The 22,546-nt window shown below is 45.2% G+C and overlaps 1 protein-coding gene across 1 annotated transcript in view; it reads right to left on the bottom strand.

The window, feature by feature from the left end:
• Positions 1-457: 457 nt before the first annotated feature.
• Positions 458-22,546, bottom strand: part of TMEM178B (transmembrane protein 178B) — a 406,747-nt gene continuing 384,658 nt past the window's right edge. The window contains exon 4 of the mRNA XM_003813383.6: positions 458-10,291. Coding sequence (XP_003813431.1) covers positions 10,041-10,291 — 251 coding nt within the window. The 3' untranslated portion in view covers positions 458-10,040. The remainder of the gene's footprint in view (positions 10,292-22,546) is intronic.

Here is a 22,546-nt window from a genome sequence, read left to right as displayed (position 1 = left end):
CTTTGAAGAGGTAGATGGGTGGAAAGGAACTGTGACTCAAAGTTAGGGACAAAGCTGATGAAGACTAGGAGAGAAATTTCTCTCTTCACTGGGAACTGGGAAACAGGTTGAGGGGTTAGAATGTAATTAGTCATTCCAGCATCTCATAAAGTCTTTTAAAAAGAGTTATTAATGCCAGTAATAGGAAAAAAAGAACAACAGTTTCCCTCTTTTTCTCTTCTGAATCCCTCTCCATGTTTTCTCCTTCCACCCAATGTGCAAAGCATGTACCTTTGGCCTTCACGTGATTGAAATGTTTGCTATCTATTTTCTTCTGGATTCAAGTTTTCAGCTGGTTATCTACATAATAATTGACTTTTTTCTATACAGAACCTGAGGGAAAAATACCCTTCACCATCAAACACTGCAGCCTCCACCCACCCCCATCTTGCTCCCTACCCCTAAGCAGACACAATCCTTTAAAACACACAACATAATCTTCTTTATTTAATTGTTTAATCAGTTTACATTCCACAACTGACAGATTATTTATTTTTATTTTTTCCATGAACAAGTCATTTAATTAATTACCAGACACTTGTTTTTCTTCAATCGATGGAAATACAATATTTCTGCCAATTCGAAAAAGAAAATTGCAAGATGCAGTCAGTTTCAGTGAAGTCCCCAAATGCTCTCTGCTTCCTCAGTCCTTTCAAAGTCACAGGAACCTGGCAATTTCCCTTTTCATCCGCCCTCCCACTTCCCTGTTAAATTTACCTCTCAGAATATCACAATAGTTTCAAGATCTGGTTTGAATCGCCTTTCCTGTAATTAATTAATTATGAGAAGGAACAGACAGTACAATAGATCTGATAAGATGTAGCATTCTTGTTAAGATTAAACAACACATTTATTCACATCATATCAGAACAAATTAACATAATATTTTATCTTATTTTAGCACCAATAACCACAGGAATTGCTACCTCCAAGGGCAGAGGCGTTGTTAGAATCCTGCGGTACACACCACTCCTTGTCTGACCAATCAGAAAGCACTATGCAAATTAAAATAAAGGTAAATAAATTTATATGGACTGAGCAATAATCTGGTGGGCCATAAACACTCCAGGCGTTTGAGAGTTTTGTCAGTTATGGTCCCTGTCTAATGACCATATATAAAACATACTCACCAAATCAGCTCATTTTTGCTCAGTAACACAGGGCTCAGAATGTTATATTTTAAATCAATCAAACCTTGTTATACTGACCGTTGAAATGCTTTGAGAATACCCAGGGGTTGGCTCCTTGCATTTTATTCTGTTCTCTCCATTAAGATCTCGATACCTATCTTTTTCACAAACAAAAGAGGTTTCTTCAATCCTAAGGAAGGTCTCCAGGCAGGGAAGAGAGGTAGGCAATGGTGGGTTGAGTCCCAGTCCAAGTAGAACTTGTCACCAACACCACCACCTCCTAGGAGACCCAGTCTGCCTGTGGCCACTGCCCTTCCCAGGGTATCTCCTTTTTAGCATTTGACTTTAAGATAAATATTTAAGAAAATTAAGGGATTCAGAAAACAGCTCCAAATATTGGTGAGATGATATTAGCAGGTGACTGGCCCAGGTGACGAAATGTTGTAGAGATCTTTGTTCTTGACAGAAGGCCTGCCTGCCCCTTCCCCACTATATGATAAGGGGATCAGGTTAAGGGGTGGGAGGCAGTAGCTGACATTCCTGCAGCTGAAGAATATGACCTGCTTTGGCCTCTAGGACTTGGACAGGTCATCAGGGACATGACTGGGGCAGCGCCGACACCCTCTGGGGGCAGATGGGACATGCAGTCCACAGGAGTGGTCATCTCCTCTTACTAAGCAGGTGAAGCAGAACTTCCAGAGGCTGAGACAGCAGCCTCGACATAGCTCTGTGCTTTCTACTCTAGGCCAACACAATAAGACTCACTCCTGCCTTCATCAGCTATGACAAGAGCTATGGCAGTGAGTGACCCACCAGGAAGGACCCCCCCATCAGTCTCCTAATGAAGAACCTAAGTCCGTGCTGTCCTATACAGCAACCAGTAGTCAGGTGTGGCTATTGAACACTGGAAATAGGGATAGGCCAGACTGAGATGTTTTCTAAGAGGAAAATCACATTGGATTTTGAAGACTTCATTTGGAAAAAAGAATGTAAAATATCCCAGTAATTTTTATATTGATTCCATGCTGAAGTGATACTATTTTTGACATGTTAGGTTAAAATGTAGTCTAAAAATTAATTTCACTGATTTTAGCTGTTTCTTTGGACTTTAAAAAATGTGGCTACTAGAATATTTTAAATTGCATATGTGGCTTGGATCATGGTTCCATTGGATGACGCTGGTCTATACTACCTTCCTGAAGCTGGCTCCATCACTGTGACCCAGCAGAGGAGAGGAAAGTTGGGATTGAAGGTGCCTCTAATCATGGGTTGGGTCACTGGCCAAGCTCGACATGCCTCCCCTCTCTGGGGCAGCTGGTCTTCTCAGTCCTGCAGGGAGACAGCTGTTTATGCTGCAGATTTACCTAATCCCTGCTCCTCTTTCCTACTTCCTATTACTTCAGGGTTACTGCTTTGAGGATCCTTCTCTGCTGCCTTGCTGAGGATTTTCTGGTGCTTCTGCCATCTGTCCTTCCCAAAGCTCCGTTCATCTTACCTCTGCTCCCAACCCACATCTTCTGCCTACTGCCTCCACGCCACCACTGCCTCCACCATCTTCAGTCTTATTTGGTAGCAACCCTTGGCCAGACTCCCTGCTTCTGACACTGCAAGCCACATTTATATGGTGAGTCATAAATTACAAAGCAATTCACACATCATCTCCTTGGATGCTCTTTCTCCTACCCCAGCCCAGTGCAGCAAAGCTCAGTCAGTAGAGACTGATAGTAAAATGAGATCGTCAAAGTGGGTGGGAAAAGGAATCTGAGAATGAAAAGGTAGATAGAAGGCTCTGGACTCTGAGTGCAAACTGGCTGCTAGCTCAAGGTCACTTTCTGAGGGGCGAAAGCAGAGGCCAGGAGTAGCAGAGAGAAAACGTCTCCTAATTTACCTCCACGCAGTAAGCACGCACTAGCAAGGGCTCAAAGTCTCTCTAGAAATAGCAGCAAAATACACAAGGGGACTGCGCACCCCCAGAGCCCTGGAAGCCCCTGATCCCCATTTGGCTGAGAAGACGTGGAGACAAGGTGAGGTAATGAGACTCCCCCAAGGCCCTGAGTGAGCCGGTGACAGGGCCACTCATGCCACCCCAGAGTCAGGTCTTTGTCATGACCCTTGCCATGACCCTTCAAACATTGCTGATTTACTTTTATTTTGGGGGAAGTGCATTCTACTTTACAGGGAAAAACCTTTAGAACAGAGAGTTCTAAGCAGACACTGATGACTGTGAGAGAAACAACCAGAAAAAAACCTCCTGTGTCAATGGTATCCCTCCCTTCAGATCCCACCCTAACTCAGAATTTTAGGACCGTCCACAGAAGTCCTCAGAAAACTAAGGGCTACATCATTGCATTTGTTTAATCTCAATCTCCCTCCCCTTTATTTTCAGTTTTCACTTTTATTTGTACATTTTTACAGATAGTCTTGAATAGCAAAACAGTCACACCATGGGTGGAAATGGGGAAGGAGTATGAGAATGAGTTCGTGAAAGCTCTTCACAGGAAAGGCTTCGTCACGCTCACAACACAGACGCACTGGTACAGATGGAGAGGGTCTATGGGTGACCCGGAAAGGAAAGGAAAAGCTCAGCCAGTGGGAGGAATGGGGTTCTGGAGAGGAGAGAGGGATACAGAGTTCCTTAAGGAGCAACACCTGGTCCTTGGGAATGAAGTGTAGGAGTTGCATTTGCTGAGGTTGGTGTTTGCCAAAGAGATGCCAGCTTCTTCGAACTACTGCTGTGCAACTCTTCATGTTCAGACCCAGTTTTCTGTTTTTCACACCTGAACATACACCCCCCTGCAGTTGGGTGGCTCCCCCGTTACCAGCTGGGCTCTATCTACAGAGAGAGCAATGGCTTCCCTTCCCTTGAAGGAAGTCTCACCCTCACAAGGACACTTGATCCGCTGCAAAGCAGAAAGTGTGCGGACCCTTTGGGAAGGGCGTTCTTTTCTTGTTTAGAACCTAGGATTCTGTTTTTCCCAAACAGGATCACACCCAGACACATCTTAGTGAATGTACCATCTAAAGGGCTTCCTTATATGAATTCATATGTTTTTGACGAAGCTACTGGCTTCAGCAACTGACAAGAGAAAGAAGATCCCAGCTCCTTGAGACTTGGTCTCATCCTAAACTTGAAAGATCATTGAAACCTTTCAGAATCTGATTTGCTTCCACCCATTCCTTTTGGGAATGTACAGCTAGAAATAACGTTAGGAGAATTAAAAAAAAAATACTAAGGCATTGACCATGTGCCTTGGTTAACAGTTAACTGGTTTAGCTCATATATGCTATTTGCCCCATATGGTTTACTCATTCTGTCACCTCTGGGAATAACTGAGATGGATAAAAGTGCCCCTCGCAAAACTGGCTCTAGACAAAAGGAAGTCTAGGAATAGGTAAAGAAAAATAAGGAGCCAATTTATCTGGGGGACCTGAATGAAGAAAAGAATCCTTTAAGTGTGCTTAAGTGCGACAGGTCCAGCCCTGTTCAGCAACAAAGATGACCTTGCACTCTGGGTTATCCTTCAGCAGCGAGGCACAGACACTTGATGTGAGAATTCCATTCCAGCGGGGGGTCTTCTGAGGGATAATTAGAACATACATAACTCATATGATACTTCATGTTTGCAAATCACTTTGCAATTTCTTTGTCACCCTTAATATACCATGAGGTAAGGTGTTATCACTTATCCTCATTTTGTAGATGAGGAAGTTCAAGTATGGAGAAGACACAGTGCCCAGAGTCACAAATCATTTCAGTGCAGAGCTGTAGTGAAATTTACAGTAACTGTTACACAAGTGTAGCTTAATGAGTGAGTTACTCTGGCTTCCGCATTCTTACATCTATGATTAGATTGAGATGGCAACTGACCAAAAAAAAAGGAAAGAAAAGGAAGGAAGGAAAGCAGGCAGACAGGCCCAAAGAGACATCTTTTAGCCCTGCTCCATCCTGCCCCTAAGGTCTGGCATTAAACTTTTAGGCCTCTTTGCTATCTCTGGGGGCTCAGGGCCCTGCACTCTTGCTGCCAGGAACACAGGGTCAACTCAACGCAGACCAGTGTGGTTCTGTGGTGTACACTGCTCACATGGCCCCAGCTGCCAACCCAGAGACAAGCACTCATTGGGGAAGTTTTGAGGTCATGACCATTTGGATTGGGCCCGCAGTAGATGCCTCAGAGTGACTGGATTATGAAAAATCTTGTAGTCTTTTTTGTATTTTATTTTTCTTATTTTCTACAATGAGCAGTTATTATTCAGGAAAGAAATCCAATACTCAGTAATCACATATTCTAAGAACCAGGAATAATGTTTAAGAAACATTTTGCATCATGGCAGCATCAATGAAAAGAGGGCAAACACAGCCCCAGACATTGAGAACTTTGAGAGACAGACACGAGAATCACGTGTGTATGTCAACTCTGGTGGGGTTCTTAAAAATCTGCCCCCTTAGTCTATCCCACACCAGCTGGAAGATGGCATGGAAGGCAACCCTGCTGGTGTGCACCAGCTCTTTCTATCTGCACTGAAATCACCTCTCACTCAGAAACATCGTATTTCCCTGGAAAGGGCTGGCTGTGTCCCCTGGGATGGATGTGTCCCCTGGGATGGGTAAGTCCCCTGAAGACAGGGAACATTTTCAGAAAAGCAACTTCACTTTAACTACAAGAATCAACCAAGTATCCCCCACAAACCACACCAAAGGATGACCAGAGTGTATCTCTTCCCACTCCTTCCCCCAGATATTTGAAAAATCACTTAACACTCAGCACATAATCCAGGTGAAGAGAGAGTCCATTCTAAATGCCTCTGGGTGATGTACCTGAGTTCATTATTCTGAATTTGACCCAGGTGGGCATCTTTGGAGACCTAAGCAGCACATCCTCCCACTAAATCAAGACAGCTACACACAGTGCATTCATTTCCGGCATCTCATCATGAGTGTGGATGAATATTGAGATATAGGGCCCAGTCTCAGAGTCCTGGGATATCCTACCCTCTTGTCACAGGAGAGGCAAGCATTGCTAGGTGGGACCACTCATCCCTGATGGGAAGATATGCACCTGGGCTCAGGGCGCTTAAGAAAGTCTTTGTCTAGATTTGGAGGAGTTGTCCAGTCTCTGTGACTCCATGATCCCTGAAGTTGAAAGGGTAGGGTTGTTGAAAAGCTAAGGCTTGGAGGAGGATTGAAGCTGGAACAGGCACAGATTTTATTTTTCATATTTTGATGCCAGGGAGCCACAGACCTCCTTATAAAACCTACAGCCACAATGAACAAGGAAGGGGGCTGCTTGGAGTCTAGGAGCCTCTCTACAGATGAATCACTTGTCTATGTTAATTGACCAAAGTTGATGCAGGAGGAAAGTAGGAGTGAGTAGAGAGAGAGGAAACGGAAACAGAAGAAGAAACCGTAACTCCCAAAATAAGGAGAAAAAGATATGGGACTCTCTCTAGGTAGAATACCTCACTTTCCTGAATCTCAAGGTAGTAGAGTAGGGAAGGAAATAAAAGTTGCAATGGGCCCCAGGCTCAAGGTTGACTTGCATGGAGCTCAAAGCACATACATGTTCATATGCCAGTAAGAAGTTTGAACTTGACCTGGGGTTGCGGCTGGTGACTTTAGTGAGGTCATTGACCCTAAATGCCCTCATAAGGTTGGGTTCCACTTTGATTTGGAGTTAGCAGAGTCTGACCTACAGAGCCTCACAAGTCAAGGCTCCTCTCTTCCTCCTCCTCATCTCCCTCAGCTACCTCACAGCCAGAAAGCTTCCGTAACTGGTTGGAGTCACATGTTTTAATCTGTGGTCAAGCCCTTATGCTAGAGGGATCAAGGTCACCTGAGAAGTCCTCCCATTGGCCAGGACTTGCCGTCTGAAAGGGGCCTCTATCCTGGTCATGTGGCTGGGCGTCTTTTGCTTCCCAGCAGGATCAGATCCCAAAGTGTGTTCATACTTATCTGGCCCCGCTATCAAAGAAGTCACTCAAAGCCCCTGCTCTGGGCTGGTGAGTTGAGCCCAGGTTGTTTACATCTTTCCTGGGAGCTTTCTAACATTTTAGGAACTCTCAAGGTTTCAAAGGGATGCAGTAAGCTTTGCTAAATGTCTGTCACAAAGACAATAATTGGATAGAGCAGATAATCTATTCATTGAAAGTATGGGATTTTTTTTAAAAAGAGGATATAAATAATGATAGGTCTGTGAGCCAGCATCCTCAAACATGATTACTCACAAAAAGTTTAAATGGTTCATAGCAAATTTCCCCATTTAGAATTTTTCCCCTCTCTCCTGCAACTGGAAAAAAGCTGGAATTTCAGTATGGTCATAGACAAGCCCTCTCCCCCAAATGGATGCTCGTGAACACCTGTCTGTCCCTTCCTTGGCAGAGCCCCTTCAGGACACTTGGAAGGAAGACAAAAGGCCTCTCAATCTGAGATACTTTTCTTCACTTTTCCTTAAGCCCAAGTATGCCCTTCCCCTTAAGGGAGAAATCTAACTTTTCAAAGAAAATTAGAAATAAAATGCCCAATTGAAAAACTGGGTTTTCCTGAAAATTATTTCCCTTCTCATAGAATAAATCCTTTGTTTTAAAAATAATCCTTAGAACCCCAACTGGAAGCTAACAACTTTTCCCGTTGCACACCTTACCCTATCGCCCAGCACACCCACACACAGGGAACTCACACATGAGACCTTTTGCAGAAGCTGACCAGAGTCCCCAGTAAGGAAGTCTTGAGTAGTGCACCCACACCTGTGTGCAGATGCGTACTGACACAAACGTACACAAAATGCACCAGATACACATACAGAGAGATCCACATTCAACCCCATTCATGCACATCAGATGTCATATCATATCCAGATATGAATTACACACACGCAGTTCAAAGGAGCAGATGAGGGTGGAAGATAGAAGAGAGAGAAGGTAAGTGGTTAGTAGGTGAGAAAAGGAGGAGAGTGGTAGGAAGATGGGTTGGAAGACGTGTAAATGAAACAGATCACACAGCAGTGGAAGGAAGGCTGCTGAGTGCCTGGCAAAGCTCCCAAAGCATATTTGTTTATGAAACAATGGGATTCTCTGCTACACAGTTGACCATGGCTACACCAGCTCAGGGATTCTCACCTGGCCTCCCCAGGGCTGCTGGGCACCAGCAGGCTCACTGAGATGACTATGAGCGGCTCCAGCCCACTCCAGCAGACTCCCACCCCTACAGCGTTCACAACTCTCTGGCTGACTTTGCTTGCCAGCACCTGCAGTGCTAATTTGCTCAAATGAGCCCGAGACACTGGGGTGGATTTATTCCACCTCTGTTTGGGTGCTAGCCACTAAGACTGTTATTTTGGGATTCATGGCCTTGAATATCAAGAGGGAAAGGAAGAGGATGGAAAGAGTCAAGAGTTCTGCATTAATTTACACAATATCATACAAACTTGAGCCCATGGGAAATGGAGGTGCTCTCTCTGCATGTGACCCACTTCCTTTCGTTTGTACAGAGGTCACCCCTAGGGAAAGGGGAGATGTCCAGTGACAAAGGACAGCTTCTATAATGGGGAGTGAAGGTCTTGTTGGTTTATGTTCTTGTACAACAGCAACCAGAGCAACATTTCTTCTCTCTCCTGAACCGTGTGTTCCCCCTCTTCTCTCATGGCTTATGTGCCCAGCTGTGTCTTGAACTTCCAAAATTAGAGGACTAAATCGTGCAGAGTCCCAGAGCTGTAATGTGGAGAACCACGGGGGTCCTCTGGCCCAGTGGCTTTGTTCTTGGTTCTGCCCTCTGGAAATTTCAGCTATACCAGAAACAATTTAAAAAAACACAACACAAACAATAAAACCCCACGCTCAAGAAACATCCACCACACACACACACACACACACACACACACACGCACGCACACACCACTCCAGGGATCTGTAGCTGCAGAATTGGCACCCTTATAGGCCTGTCCCTCATGACAATTTCTAGGTCTCTGGGCCTCTATCTGGGGCCATGAAACCACTACAGTGATAAGAGAGACAACAGTCATAATGCAGTATTTCCAATTAAAAGGTAGAAAAGAAAAAAAGGAAACCGCCCAAAGTACACATGCACGCACACCCACACACACACATCACAGCATGACTCCAAGGCTCCAGTCTGCCCAGGGAGTGCAGGTGCGGCTGGGGACAGGGTGGCCTCTTGTTTCACTGGGTGTAAGGCAGCTGGAAGGTAAGACTGGGTTGTCTGAGCATCCACCGAAGCGTCCTTTCATTGATGCAGATCTTGCCTCTCAGCATGTTCTCTTCCCTTCCCACCTATGAAACATGGTCCAAAAGTTTGGCAGCAAAGAGAAAACGTCCTTCTCAGTTTGTTTTCTCTTCCACTCCTTGTGTGTTGCTGGTGGGCTGGGAAGGAAGTCCGAACAGGAAGAGCAGGAGAAGAAGTGATTCTGAAAATGGCCTCAATAATTTGGTTACATTCTAGGAACTAAGGGCTTTGTTACCCTGTGATATGACTGGTTAGGGGTGGCGTCCTCTCCCGTTGACCCAGTGGGTGGCACTTCCTTCTCTACATCTGTGCTGCCTCAGACCCCTTCCACTGTCCCTTCACCACCCCATCCTCACCAGTGATGAGGATCAAGACGCGGTCGCAAGTGGTGGTGTTTGCTCTGTCTTCAAGAGACCATGAAGCCAAAAGTCAAGAACTGATGGAAGAGCCACAGGATGGAAAAACTTTCCCCATCTCAGAGATGAGGCAACACAAAGTCCGGCGAGATGCAGGTGCCTGAGCCAACTCAACTCTACCTTGGCACTGGCATCATCTTGATTTAGTTTAGTTTTGTTTTATATATGTATATTATATATATATATTTATATATATATATGTATGTATGGGTTTGTTTTTTAGCACACTGTCCCATTCTCGGGTCTGGATTTAGGGTAGTTGGTCCTCGGGACAGGTTGAACAGAAGGGGCTAAGGTACAGAAGAATCCCGAGATGAGTGTGAGGCCCAGGCCCCCCCATGCACAGAACATGGACCAGCCATAGCCATGGCTGATGTCATCAGGGAGTCCGTACAGGTAGCGTGGGTAGCGTGACAGCTCAAAGTTGATCCCGGCCACACAGGTGCACAGTGAAATGATGCAGAAGGTTCCTGGAGGACAAGGGAAAAGACACAGGATGGGGAAATGGAGAAGGAAAGGGGAGAGGAGCGGGAGAGAGAAAGAGAAAAGTTAATATTATTACATTTTCAATTTTCTTGAGTAGGAAAACTGGGAAGTCTAGGTAAGAGCAGGTTATCACCAAGGTCAATATCTGGAAATATTCATGGAGCAGAGAATAGTATTAAAGGATCATCACTTCATCACTCTCCAATAATGGCCCAGTCTTGGACACACTCGGGAAGTCTCTCCTTTGGGAAGATGCTAAATAGATATCTCGTGAGCATTTTGTGTGGGGTAGAGTGAGCAGAAGAGCATTCAGTTCATTTTCCTAAAGTATTTTAAATTCATTGTATTTCTTTGGAGACATGGAAAACACCTACTGTTTGCTACTTCTTTAAAGAGAAAAACAATCTTTTCTCTTTCTTATACATAACAACTTACTCATACAGTATTAGGTTTTCCTTTAATCTGTTCACCAACAATTCTTCCAAAACCTGGAAATATTTTCCTTTTTCCTATAAGACATTTCCCAAAGTGTTCTCTCTGGAATGCTAACGCTATGAGATCCTTTACAAAGTGGGAGGCAGAGTCAAAAGACGGAGAATCCTGCTCATGACTTCTCACCCGTGAACATGCATCATCCACATTAATATTAAGGTAACTCATCTACCCTACTTTATGCCGAATTTCACAAACTTATTGATGATGGGGCGTCCTCTTAAAAACATTACTTACATCAGTCTCTAATAAGAAAACTGCTACAAGAGGTAGAATGATATAAAATGGTTTAGAATTATAAACCCATTTTAAACTAATACAACAAGTTTTTGGTGTGCCTAAAATGAATTCAATAACTTTCCTCTGCATTTGCCGTGTTTTCTGTTCTTTATGTAACCACTGATATGAGAGCAATGAGCAGAAGAAGGATGTATAGTTTGGGAAGGCTGGGCTGGGTCAATGGAAGGAAGAAAAAGGAAAAGCATTATTATAGGGAAGGAACAAAAGGAGGTGCATTCAATTTTATATTTATTATTAAAACTCTCGCTTTCTAACAGCCAAGTTTCTTTAAGATTGAGCCTTGTTTCTTTAAGATCTAGCCTAATTTTTTCCAGAAGCTTCCTGGAAGACAAGGAAGAAAATATAGAGTGGAAGAATGAGGCTCACGAGCTCGTGATAATTTAAATGGCCACCGTTGACCCTAAAATAAGTATTAAGTGCTATGTGCTAGGAACTGTTCTAATGATACAGTGGTTAAAAATGAATTATTTAGGCAGATAGTGAGGGTAAAGAAGTCCTCGGTAAGGTTTTCCTTTTAATAAAAAGCAACCCCCAAATCATTTCTTTGAGCAAATGAGCAGCCTGTAAAATTGAGCGCTGCAGACATAGATAAGCAAGCTGGAAGCTTGCATGGGTGCATATTGGCAGCTGTGCCAATAGGAAGAGGCTGCCTGGGGGCTAGGCATGTTCAAGATGGTGGCTGCATCTTCCCTTTTCTTTGTCAACCACATGAAGAGTAAGGAGGAAACAAGATGGTGCCCGCCAGGTAGAAAATCCGTTTGCATAATGAAAAGATTAGGATGGGGTGGCCAGCTTCTTCGTGCCCTATGTAAATGTCACACCTGGTTCAACCAATCTTTGAGCCCTATGTATCAGAAGCCACCACCTCAAGCGGGTTTATAAAACCCTATGCACTTCGCCACAGACTGGAAGTCCCACTTGGGCACCCTTCTCTCTCTGCAAGAGAGAGAGCTATTCTCCTTTCTCTTTCTTTTGTCTATTAAACCTCCGGTCCTAAACCCACTTCTTGTGTGTCTGTGTCCTCGAGTTCCCTGGCGTGAGAATGACAAATGTCGGATAATTACCCCAGACAGTGACACTGCCTCACTAAGTATGTGGCATGTACTAAAACCTTAATTCATAAAACAACTCTAAGATGTGGGTTATATTATCCCCATTTTACTGATGAGGACATTGATGCCCAGAGAGCTTAAGTCATTTGCCTAAGATCACACAGCTAGTAACTGGCAGAGTCAGGTTACAAACTCAGGCAGGCTAGTTCCAGAGCTTGCAGTCTCATCCACTGTACTGTTCACAACTGGTGCCAGGCAAAGTGGGTCACTTCATGGGTTTCCCTTATTTCACACCTAGGTTCCAGATGCCTTCTCTCTCACTCGGCATGGGTTAGGGCAGTTTGTAGTTTTGGAGGACTCAAAGCAGATCGCTGAGCCCCACACCCACAGTTTCTGGTTCAGGAGATCTGGGGTGGGGGCCTGAGAAGTTGCATCCTGAAGAAGTTCTTGGGGCATGCTGATGCTGCTGGCTCAATGACCACACTTTGGAGCTATAGGATTTGAAACAAGTTTTTACTGGAGAAAGATAAAACTTAATCGGCCAAAGCCCAGATCCAGAGGAAGAAATACAAATGGATTGTACATGTGAAAAATGGTCAATTTTACCAATAACCAAAGAATTGAAAATTAAAAGCATAATGATAATCTATCAAATCAGCAACACTTTATTTTATTGTTGTTTTGCTTTTTTTTTTTTTTGAAAGATCATCTCCAAAACTAGTAAGGGGGCAGTAAAATAGACAATCCCATAGACTCCAGGGGGAGTGTAAGCTGGTGTTTCCTTGCAGAAAGGTGATTTTTAAAATACTCACACCTTCGTCCTAGTAATTTCACTTTAAGAAAATAATCCCACCTGGGGACAAATATTTAGGTATGGACATGTGTGAGATTTAGATATGAAGATGTCTGTGGTGAGGGCGCATTGAGGAGCGGCTGTCGGAGGGCAGACCAAATGAAGCCCCAGATACTGGGCAAGCACTGTTTTCAGAGCTGAGAAGTTTGACCTTTATGTGGGGTCAAGGCACTTTGGTGACTTCAATCTGCATTTCCAAAGACCACTAAGTCAGAAGTGTAGAGGGCAGCCCAGAGGTAGGGAGACCAGTTAGGAGGTTGCCGTGGTCATCGGGGGAAGGGGCAAGTCTGGCAAGGTGGGAGCAGAGCTGGGAGCTCCGAATGGCTTAGTAGATGATTGTTTACTCAATGATTATTTGTAGAAACAACTGAAGGTGACCTGGGCACAGTGACAGTATGACTAAAATGCATTTGTGTCACACATGTATGCATTTGTATTTGTACATGTGTGTGGATGCATTTGTGCATGTGTGTGATGTGTGTGTGTAGTGCCATCAATGCTTGTGAGAACAGTACTCCAAACTTGTGGGAGTTACAGAACATCATAGTTTTTTTCATGTTGTGCACTAGGGCTCAGACTGAATTCTCTGATGGCCCCCAGGGTGGATTAGGTCTCAACCTAGACTCCCTGAATCAGAGGGTCTTGGGTAAGAGCATGGGAATCTATAGTTTTTACAAGTTCCTCAAGATGACTTCTGTTGGTCAGCCTGCTTGAATCCTTGTGTGGGGCAAAGGTGCTTTGTATGACCTGGAGAAGTGATTCCAGGTGGGTGGAAGCAGGGGCAGGAGAGGAGAATGAAGCAGCCTGCAGGACACAGCCAAGGCAAGAGCAATTGCCTGGGGTGGGAGAATAAGAGGAAGCTGTGTCTTGGCATTAGTTTCAAATAAACCAGATTCCAGCAGACCAAAGCCAGCCTGCTCGTGCCTCACCTACTGTGGATGCTTCCAATTGCTGGTTTGTGAACCTATCATTGGATATGTAATGCTATAATTTACTAAAATTTAGATTTAGGACAGAAAGGGGGGGCAGTGAGGTGAGTTCAAGTTCAAGCCACCCTTGGGATGTTCAAGGCATTTGGAAACATGGATCTGGAGCCTGATAGAAAGTTCTGAGCCAGAAATGTGGTCTGAGTCATCATCTCATAAATTGAAGCTGTGGATGGGATTGAGGTCACCCAAGGACTTTATATAAACTGTTTCTACAGAGGATACTTAAAGAAATGGAGAAATTTCTTCTTATCAAAAGCCATGCTATGCTGGTGAAGTCCAGTGATTTGTTCTGAGACAGGAGGTCAACCTCAAGGAAACTGTGGTCTTCCCAAGCTGACAGTAGCTGATGAAGCTGGATATACATGATTCTCATGGCATATTCCACAGCAGGGCAGGCAAGACACAAAGGATGTGGCTGATGAATGGGGAGTGAAGGGATAAGGTCCGGGTGGACCTAAGTACCAGTAGAAAATGACTCAACTTCTTCATAACATTCATCTTGCTGTTCTGCTATACTAATAGAGTTGATGAGGAATCTTCCTGCCTTCACTTCCTGTTGGTTGCTCTGTGACTGTGGAACCTTTTGAAATTCTTTCTGTTAGCTCTTGTCAATATTCCCACAGATGGGAAAACACCTTTATGTCTCCCACTTGAGATGGCCCTTAAAGTAGACCAGTGATACAACTTGCTTGGAAATTCCATGTGTCAAAGAGGGAAGAGTTGGAAGAGGTTTGATTAATTTCCATATATGCTACTGTTTTCTGTTATGAGCAAGGATTTATATGTTTTTAATATATACATTTTTTGAGACAGGTTCTCTTCTCTTGCCCAGACTAGAGTGCAGTGGTGCAATCATAGCTCACTGCAACCTCTGCCTCCAGGGCTCAAGCGATCTTCCCACCTCAGCCTCCCTAGTAGCTGGAACTACAGCTGCATGCCACCATGCCCAGCTAATTTTTAAATTTTTTGTAGAGACAGGGTTTCACCATGTTGCCCAGGCTGGCCTCGAATTCCTAGGCTCAAGCAATCCAGGCACCTTGGCCTCCCAAAGTGCTGGGCTTATAAGGATTATAAATGTGAGCCACCACACCCAGCCAATAATTTATATTTTTATGTACCTCTCCACATAGAAGTTCAAATTTGAAAATGTGTACTAATAATTAGAAATAGATAAATGTAGGTGCATAGTAGATCCTCGATAAAGGGACTGAATGAATAACGCGGTGCCATTCCTACTCAGCACCGTATTCTGACAGTTTACGTAATGATATGCTTTGACAAACATTGATTGAATCCCGTACAGAGGGGGACAAAGGGGAGACATATGGGCAAGGACCCTGACTGACACAGATTTCTGTCTAGTGTGATGAACACAACTCTCTGCCTGTGGTTTGGTGGCAAACTGGGGAGTGTGGCATTCAAAACTCCTCCCCATTGACTGGCTGAGGTTAGGGGGCAGGTCCTCTAGGAAAATATTTTAAATGGCTCTGCTGGAAAAGATGTCTAATTAAAAGATGTCTAATTACAGCACGGGAACTGCAACCTCCTCCATTACCCAAAGTTCAGCAGTCCCTTGTGCAAGTGGCACAAGCCTGGGGAGAGCTACTGATGCAGATGAGGGGGCTTCTACTCAGAAAAGAGTCCGTATGCGTCCCCTCTATGGGAAAGATAAAAGTCCTGCTCTCCCCAGCAGGAGCAGACCATGGCCTCTGGGGCTAAGTCTTCATGGTATTTCACATGAGCATTTATTGATACATAAGTGAGGATCCAAGAACTAGAATAAATAGTAATGCATAGTCATATCTTCTTAGTAACGCCCACTATGAATTGGGGTTTGGGCCTAATCCCATTCAGACTCCAATACTAACTGTAGTCGTGGTGTAACAACAACATGAAAAAACTCTGCCCCCAACCCTTCCTTTGGGAGCTGGGTTCTGCTGCGTGCTCCACACACTGGCTGTAAGCAGTGCCAGGCATAACCCTGGCCAGGGCAGTCATGACAGTAGGACTGGTGGCTGGTGGTAAGTAATGTCAGGTCTTGGGGAGGGGGCATTGGTGGCATAGTAACTGTGATGATGGGGAAGGAGGGAGACATTCCTGTGGCTGTGGACGCCCTAGTATGCAGAACAGCAAATCAGCAAATATTTGTTGAACTTCTATGTTTGGGTCAAGCTTTATGATACATGCTAGGGACATCAAAGTAAGAATAAGACATGATCCCTGCCCTTAAGAATCTTTAATTAATCTAAAATAAGAATTAATCTTTAATGAATCTAAAATAAAAAGCTTTTTAAAAAAGCTTATACTCTAGGCAGAGATATGAGACATGCATAAATGAAAAGTTGAAGATGAAGTGAAAATAGTATCAGACTGAGGTGGAAGAGACCTGAGTTTGTTATCAGCCCTGAATGGTGGGTCCCTGATCTGTAAAATCAGGGAGCTGGAGTAGAGGACTGTAAGGTTCCCTCCCAAGTCTAGTAGTCTCTAGGAAGAGCGTGAGTCATAAATAACCAGTAGCAACTGGTAAGAGTTATACTCTGATACAGACAACAATGCTGGGTCGGGGAGGGTTTCCCACAGGAGTAGAGTCTTGAAGGAGGGACAGGGTTTCTGCAGACAGTAAACAGAAAGGGGTCCCCAAAGGTCCCCTCCTTTCATCTCAGTGCCCCATTGTCCTAGGGCTCTGTGCCTGCAGTAAGACGGCATGCTCGCAGACAACACTTACTATGCCTCTAACTTCTGAAAGGCTCGCTGCGACCCTCTGAGTCATGCTTCCATCATTTCTCACACAGACCGCTGTAACAGATCACTGGAGTCCTGCCTTCTACTTTTGCCCTCAAAGAGTAGCCAGTGGTATTTAAAAAAATTAATCAGATTATGATTCTCTGCTGCTTAAAACCCTCCAATAGCTTCTATCACACTCAGAACACAATCCAAATGCCTCTATTCCTGTATCCTGCGCGTCTTTCCTTACCTGAGTGCATCCCGCCTACCTAGCCAACCTCGTTTATCACCCTGACTCCCACCATCCCTACACTCTGGCCACACTAGAGAGCATTCTGTCTCAAGCCAGTGAAGGTTGCCCTACCTCAGGGACTTTGTTTGCACTGGCTGTTCCCATGCCCAGAAGGGCCTTCTTCCAGCTCTGCTCAGATCTCAGTTCAAATGTCATTCTCTCAGACTGTCCCTGGACTTCTTCGGAAGTAGCATCTCCCCCAGTGGTTTTCAAACCCTGATCCATGGCGGCAGCTCAGGAGCTGCCACTGGGAAGGAAGGCAGGAAGTAGAAGAGACTCCCAACCCTCTCTTCTATTTGGCCAGAATAGCTTTGATTTGATCTGTTTCCATGTGAAATTTCATTGGAAGACAGAATTCCAGTGACATAAACATTTTTGAAAATCACCGGCTTTGTCCATCTGCAAGGGGAGCTAAGGTATGTCATTGGAGGAACTTTCCTTTGGATGGCAAAGTCCAGTGGCTGCTCTGTGGGTGGCAAGGCCCTGCCGTTGGCAGAAACAGCAAATTGATCTCAACCCTCTTCCTGCTGGTTCTGGAAGGGACCTCAGACTCCTGCTCAACCCAGTCCTCCAGGCAGCTAGCTGGAGCCAGCCAGTCGCAGCTGGTTGGAATGAGAAACGAAAACGAATTACCGTTTCTGTGCCAGGACTCTCACTGGCATTGGCTCAGAGTTCAGGAGTCCACTTAGAAGAAGGGATGGCACCACCCCAAGTAGCTGCAGGCCGAGAGCTGTGCTGTTAAGACCTGCTGACACATAAGCAGCAGCACCCTGCAGACCCTTGAGCTCCAGTGTCCCCGTCTGTAAACACCTGTGAGTGGGAAGGCATGGCCGAGGTGGGGAATGGGCTATGTAGACACACACGCTTCCTTTGATGACTGTCCCCTCCTGAAGCTCTTTCAGGAATCACATCCACAACATCACCTTGCAACTCCCATCTCTGAGCCCTTGTCAACACCTGGCTGGAAGAGGGGAGGATAGTCTCGGTGCTCTGGACCTGCTGCTCCCCCAGGACCCCTTCACACTGTGAAGGTGAAAGAGAGGAAGCCACTTTCATGCCCAGATTGCCCACTCCTTGTCCCAGCACCAAACATAGCTGCCTCCTCCGTCTCTTTCACATTCACATTGCTGCCATCCCTCATTAATATTTCTCTGGTTGCCAAATATTAGCTTCTGGTTTTCTTGCTAATTTTAGTTTTTTGGCTACCTGACACCTTCCTTCTGCTTGGCTATCTCTTTCCTCGGTTTCCAAGCTGCCCTGGCTCCAGGCTTCCCCCTCAGTCCTTCCCACCCTCCACTGGTCTTTCCAGCCCTGCAGTTCCCAGCTCTCCTCTCTCCCCACATCACACGTCCTCGCTGGCAACATCCTCCCCTCCTCTGACTTGAACTCCCACGACTGGTTCATGTGATTATTTCTTTCTTTCTACACCCCATCCCCAGGGGCACGGTATATTCAAGGTGTTCCCTGGCCACACACAAATTTTTAGTGCTACCTCCATAAGCCCAAATTTCCGTAAGTTCCTGACTTGTTTTATTCCTTCAAAGTCTTGCTTCCCTAGTAGGATGACTAACCATTCCAGTTTGCCTGCAATTTGAGGGAGGATGGTGCCTGGAACCTGGGACTTTCAGCCCTAAAACTAGAAAGTCCTGGGCTAAGAGAGTCCAAATGGCCACCCTCTCTGCTGTTTCCTCACAGTCCCGCTTTCTGCTCTGGGGCCAATGGGTAGTGTTGTAGTGATGACATCAGTGAATCCCTGCTTGAAAGTTAGAAAGCACCACGTGGTAGCCAGAGGAAACAGAAACTTGGATCCCTGGAATGTGTCGCTAATGTTAGAAGTGCCAGGTAGGGATAGCGTTGTTGGGGAGCAGCTAATTTTTGCCACCCTGAAATGTCACCAGGGAACAAACAATTAGTCAGCCAACTCAATATTGGCTCTTTCCCAGTATCACCTTAAAGGTTAATGACCAAAATATTTCTGAGTTGATATGCAGAGTTACGGAGCCAACTCCCTGCTCAGCTCACTCTGAGTGCTAATTGCAGGTGTATAAGGTGGACAAGGCAGTGCTTCCTGTGTGCTTGTTGCTGGATTAGCCTACACAGAAAGGGGAGGCTAGAACATGTGTTTCCACTCCACTTAGGGATTCTCAGAGAAGCCACGGCAGTCATGACACAGCAATGGACCCTGTGGAGAAATAGCATCAAAATTGAGGCCTCAGGCTAGGCAGCAGAAATGCTCTTACTAATTCAAGAAGCCGTCTCCTAGGAAACTGAGGCCCTCACGAGGCTTCTCACAGAGATTCAGGGCAGTTACACATTGTGTGCACAGGCATTTGCCCAAATATCTAATCCTTATGTGACCAAGTTATGCCCACAACTTCACTGGTGCACAATTTCTACAGGTTTCTAGATCCAGATATCCATCTGTGTGACATTTTCTGCTCCCAGGAATGAGGAACGGTGTCTGCGGATCCCCAGTCCTGGCTTCCTCTCTTGTTGCTATGTGGAGAGAGGGCCTGTGTTCTGACTGGAGCCCTACAGGTCGCTGCAAGGCAAGCTCTGCAGAAACACCCACGTGGCTGTGTATCAGGGAGGTCAGAGAAGAAGCAGCCAAGTCCTCCATGAGACACCTCCCTCTATTCCCTCTCCAATCTTTAAAACCAACAAGAACCAAATCAGCAAACAGAAGGAGAGGGCCTCCTCCTTCAACAGTGGCACATCCGTCCTGGGAAGTAGATGATACAAAACCCTGCCTTTGCTTAGATTAAACGCTTCAGCCGCATTTAGCTCTCGAGAGCATTTTACAGCTTTGTTCAGACCTGCACGGAATATAAATTACTGTTGAATTATACACGATTGCATCATCAGCACTCAACAGGCAGGTCACAGGGTTTTACATCAAAGGCGCCTTAGGGATTTGTCGGGATGAGGCAGGGGAGGGTGGATGTGTTCAGAAAGAGAACATGCTGAGTGGGATGGGGCTCTGAGTTGAGGCAAAAATCACTGATCATTCTGCAAGCTGTGCAAAGACTCCAGGAGGACTCTGCCAGGAGTGGAACTCGGGAGTCAAGCCTCTGGGGCAAGCAGGGTTTGTGTTCCTGAGGCTGTGTCTATACACGACACGGCTGCTCTGCACCCAGGTGTGAGCTTTCCACAGCAAAACAGCATCCCAACTCAAGCGACTACAGGGACTGGTCCATCCATAGAGGCTGGCCTCATTTCCAAAGAGAATACATCCAGATTCCTATCCTAGAACCTGGAGTCTTCTCCCTTGGTTTTTACACATCTACGGATGGCCATGGAAACACAGGAATTTTGCCCTTGAAAAATTCATATGTTGAAACCCTAACCCCTAGTATTTCATATGTGACTATATTTGGAGATTGGGCTCTTAAAGAGATAATTAAAATGAGGCCATTAGGGAGGGCCCTAATCAAATTTGACAGGTGTCCTTATAAGAGGAGGAGCTTGGGACATACAAAGAGACACCAGGTGCGTGCACACGCAGAGGGATGGCCTTGTGCAGAGGCCGAAGAGGGAGGCCATCTGCAAGTCAAAGGAGAGAGGCTTCAGAGGAAACAACCCTGTTGGCACCTTGAGATTGGACTTCTGGATTCCGGAACTGTAAGAAAATTAATTTGTAATGTTTTAGCCACCTGATCTGTGGTATTTTGTCATAGCATCCCTGACAAAGTAATACAATAGGTGAATATACAATAATTGGCTTATTAATATTACTTTGCAACACAGGATGAAATAAGAATATCTGTGTGGCCAGACCTTGTGGCCATCCTCTAGCCAGAACATGCATCTAACATAGCCACAGAAAATAATACCTGTTAGGCATCTTGTATTCTTTTTTTTTTTTTTCTCCATCTATTCTCCCTCACCCAGGTAATTATGCTCACTCCCACTCGGCTCCCTTCAATCCATTTGTTCTTTTGGGTGTAAGTTTAGATTGGATCACAAGATCAGTGGCCCTGGGAGACTCTACACTGAAGCTAGAGCCTTTACAAACTTCTGAAGCCATCCCAAGGACTGAGCAAATGGAAGGGGACATTGGCAGCGTGTTCAAAGGGTTTCATTACAACGGGAATTTACTAAGGTCAAAGTGCCATTGTCCTGTCTCCTGGACCGGAGTCTGAAATTCTCATCCTCCATGCGGTCTACACAGTCTTTGAAATTACCCATTATGGTCTAATCCTAGTCCTGAATCTCCCAAGACATCTTCCCCAAGTATGCCTAGCACGAGATTATCCACACTTTTTCTGAATCTGTAAAATTTTTATGGTCCGAAACAGCAAGCTACCAATTAATTGCACCTCCTATCCTCTGTTTGAGCTTGTGCTCAGCCAGCCTGTGAATTTCTCAAGAACTGGCATGGTGGTGTCTCCTTTGGTATCACACACAGCACTGAGCATTCAATCCTTATCACTTGGACAAATGGGATTTCTAGGCTGTGCAGCTTATAACTAAAAATATGAACATTGGCCGGGCGTGGTGGCTCACACCTGTAATCCCAGCACTTTGGGAGGCCGAGGCGGTGGATCACCTGAAGTCGGGAGTTCGAGACCAGCCTGACCAACAAGAAGAAACCTTGTCTCTACTAAAAATACAAAATTAGCCAGGAGTGGTGGCGCATGCCTGTAATCCCAGCTACTCGGGAGGCTGAGGCAGGAGAATCACTTGAACCCCGGAGGCGGAGGTTGCAGTGAGCCGAGATCATGCCATTGCACGCAAGCCTGGGCGATAAGAGTGAAACTCTGTCTCAAAAAACAAACAAACAAACAAACCAAAAAAACATTGAAATCTAAAGGAGAATGAAGTAAACACACTATGCCTTGTCCCCTCATTCCCCTTTCTTAAATTGTTATGTGATTGCTGAGGTGTTTGTGCATTATATTGCTGTGTTTGTGTGTATGTGTGTGTGTGTGTGTGCGCACAGGTGCATGCACCCATGCATGTACACACCTTGTGTTTCAATGGACACCTTGGATTTTGGAAAGCAGTTTTCTTTTTTTGCAGGACTTCAGCATCAGAATAATACCCTCTCTGCAGGATTATTTTGAAGAGCCATAATAATGAATGTGAAGAGTTAAAATTGCTTTCTACATGTAAGGTATAATATTAGAAATGGAAAGCTTTAAGTGAGATTGAAGAAAAATTGTTCTCAAGGACAAAAAAAAAAAATGTTTCCTGTTTTCATCTCCATCACCCACTCCATTCTCCTTCAATCCCACCCCAGGTTTGTAAATGCTACTCTGGGGAGCAATTGCTCTCAACAGAGAACAGAGGAAGTGCTTACTCAGGACCCTTCATTCTGTGGGCTTTGTCACAACCAGAAGCATGGAACTTGGAAGGATCTCAAGATACACTTCTGAGACAGATCCTCCTTGGTAATGGAACTTATCTCCTAGATCTAAGAGTTTACAGCCTCCAGTGGGGGTACATGATGACATTGGTGGGTCTGTGAAGAAGCTTGTTAGGCTCATATCTCAACCAGTCTCTACTAAAAAATACAAAATCAGCCAGGTGTGGTG

This window comes from Pan paniscus, chromosome 6 (genome assembly GCF_029289425.2).
Source record: "Pan paniscus chromosome 6, NHGRI_mPanPan1-v2.0_pri, whole genome shotgun sequence".
Lineage (NCBI taxonomy): Eukaryota > Metazoa > Chordata > Mammalia > Primates > Hominidae > Pan > Pan paniscus.
Note: the sequence above shows the minus strand (reverse complement) of the source record. Positions and strands in the feature narration are given on the sequence as shown.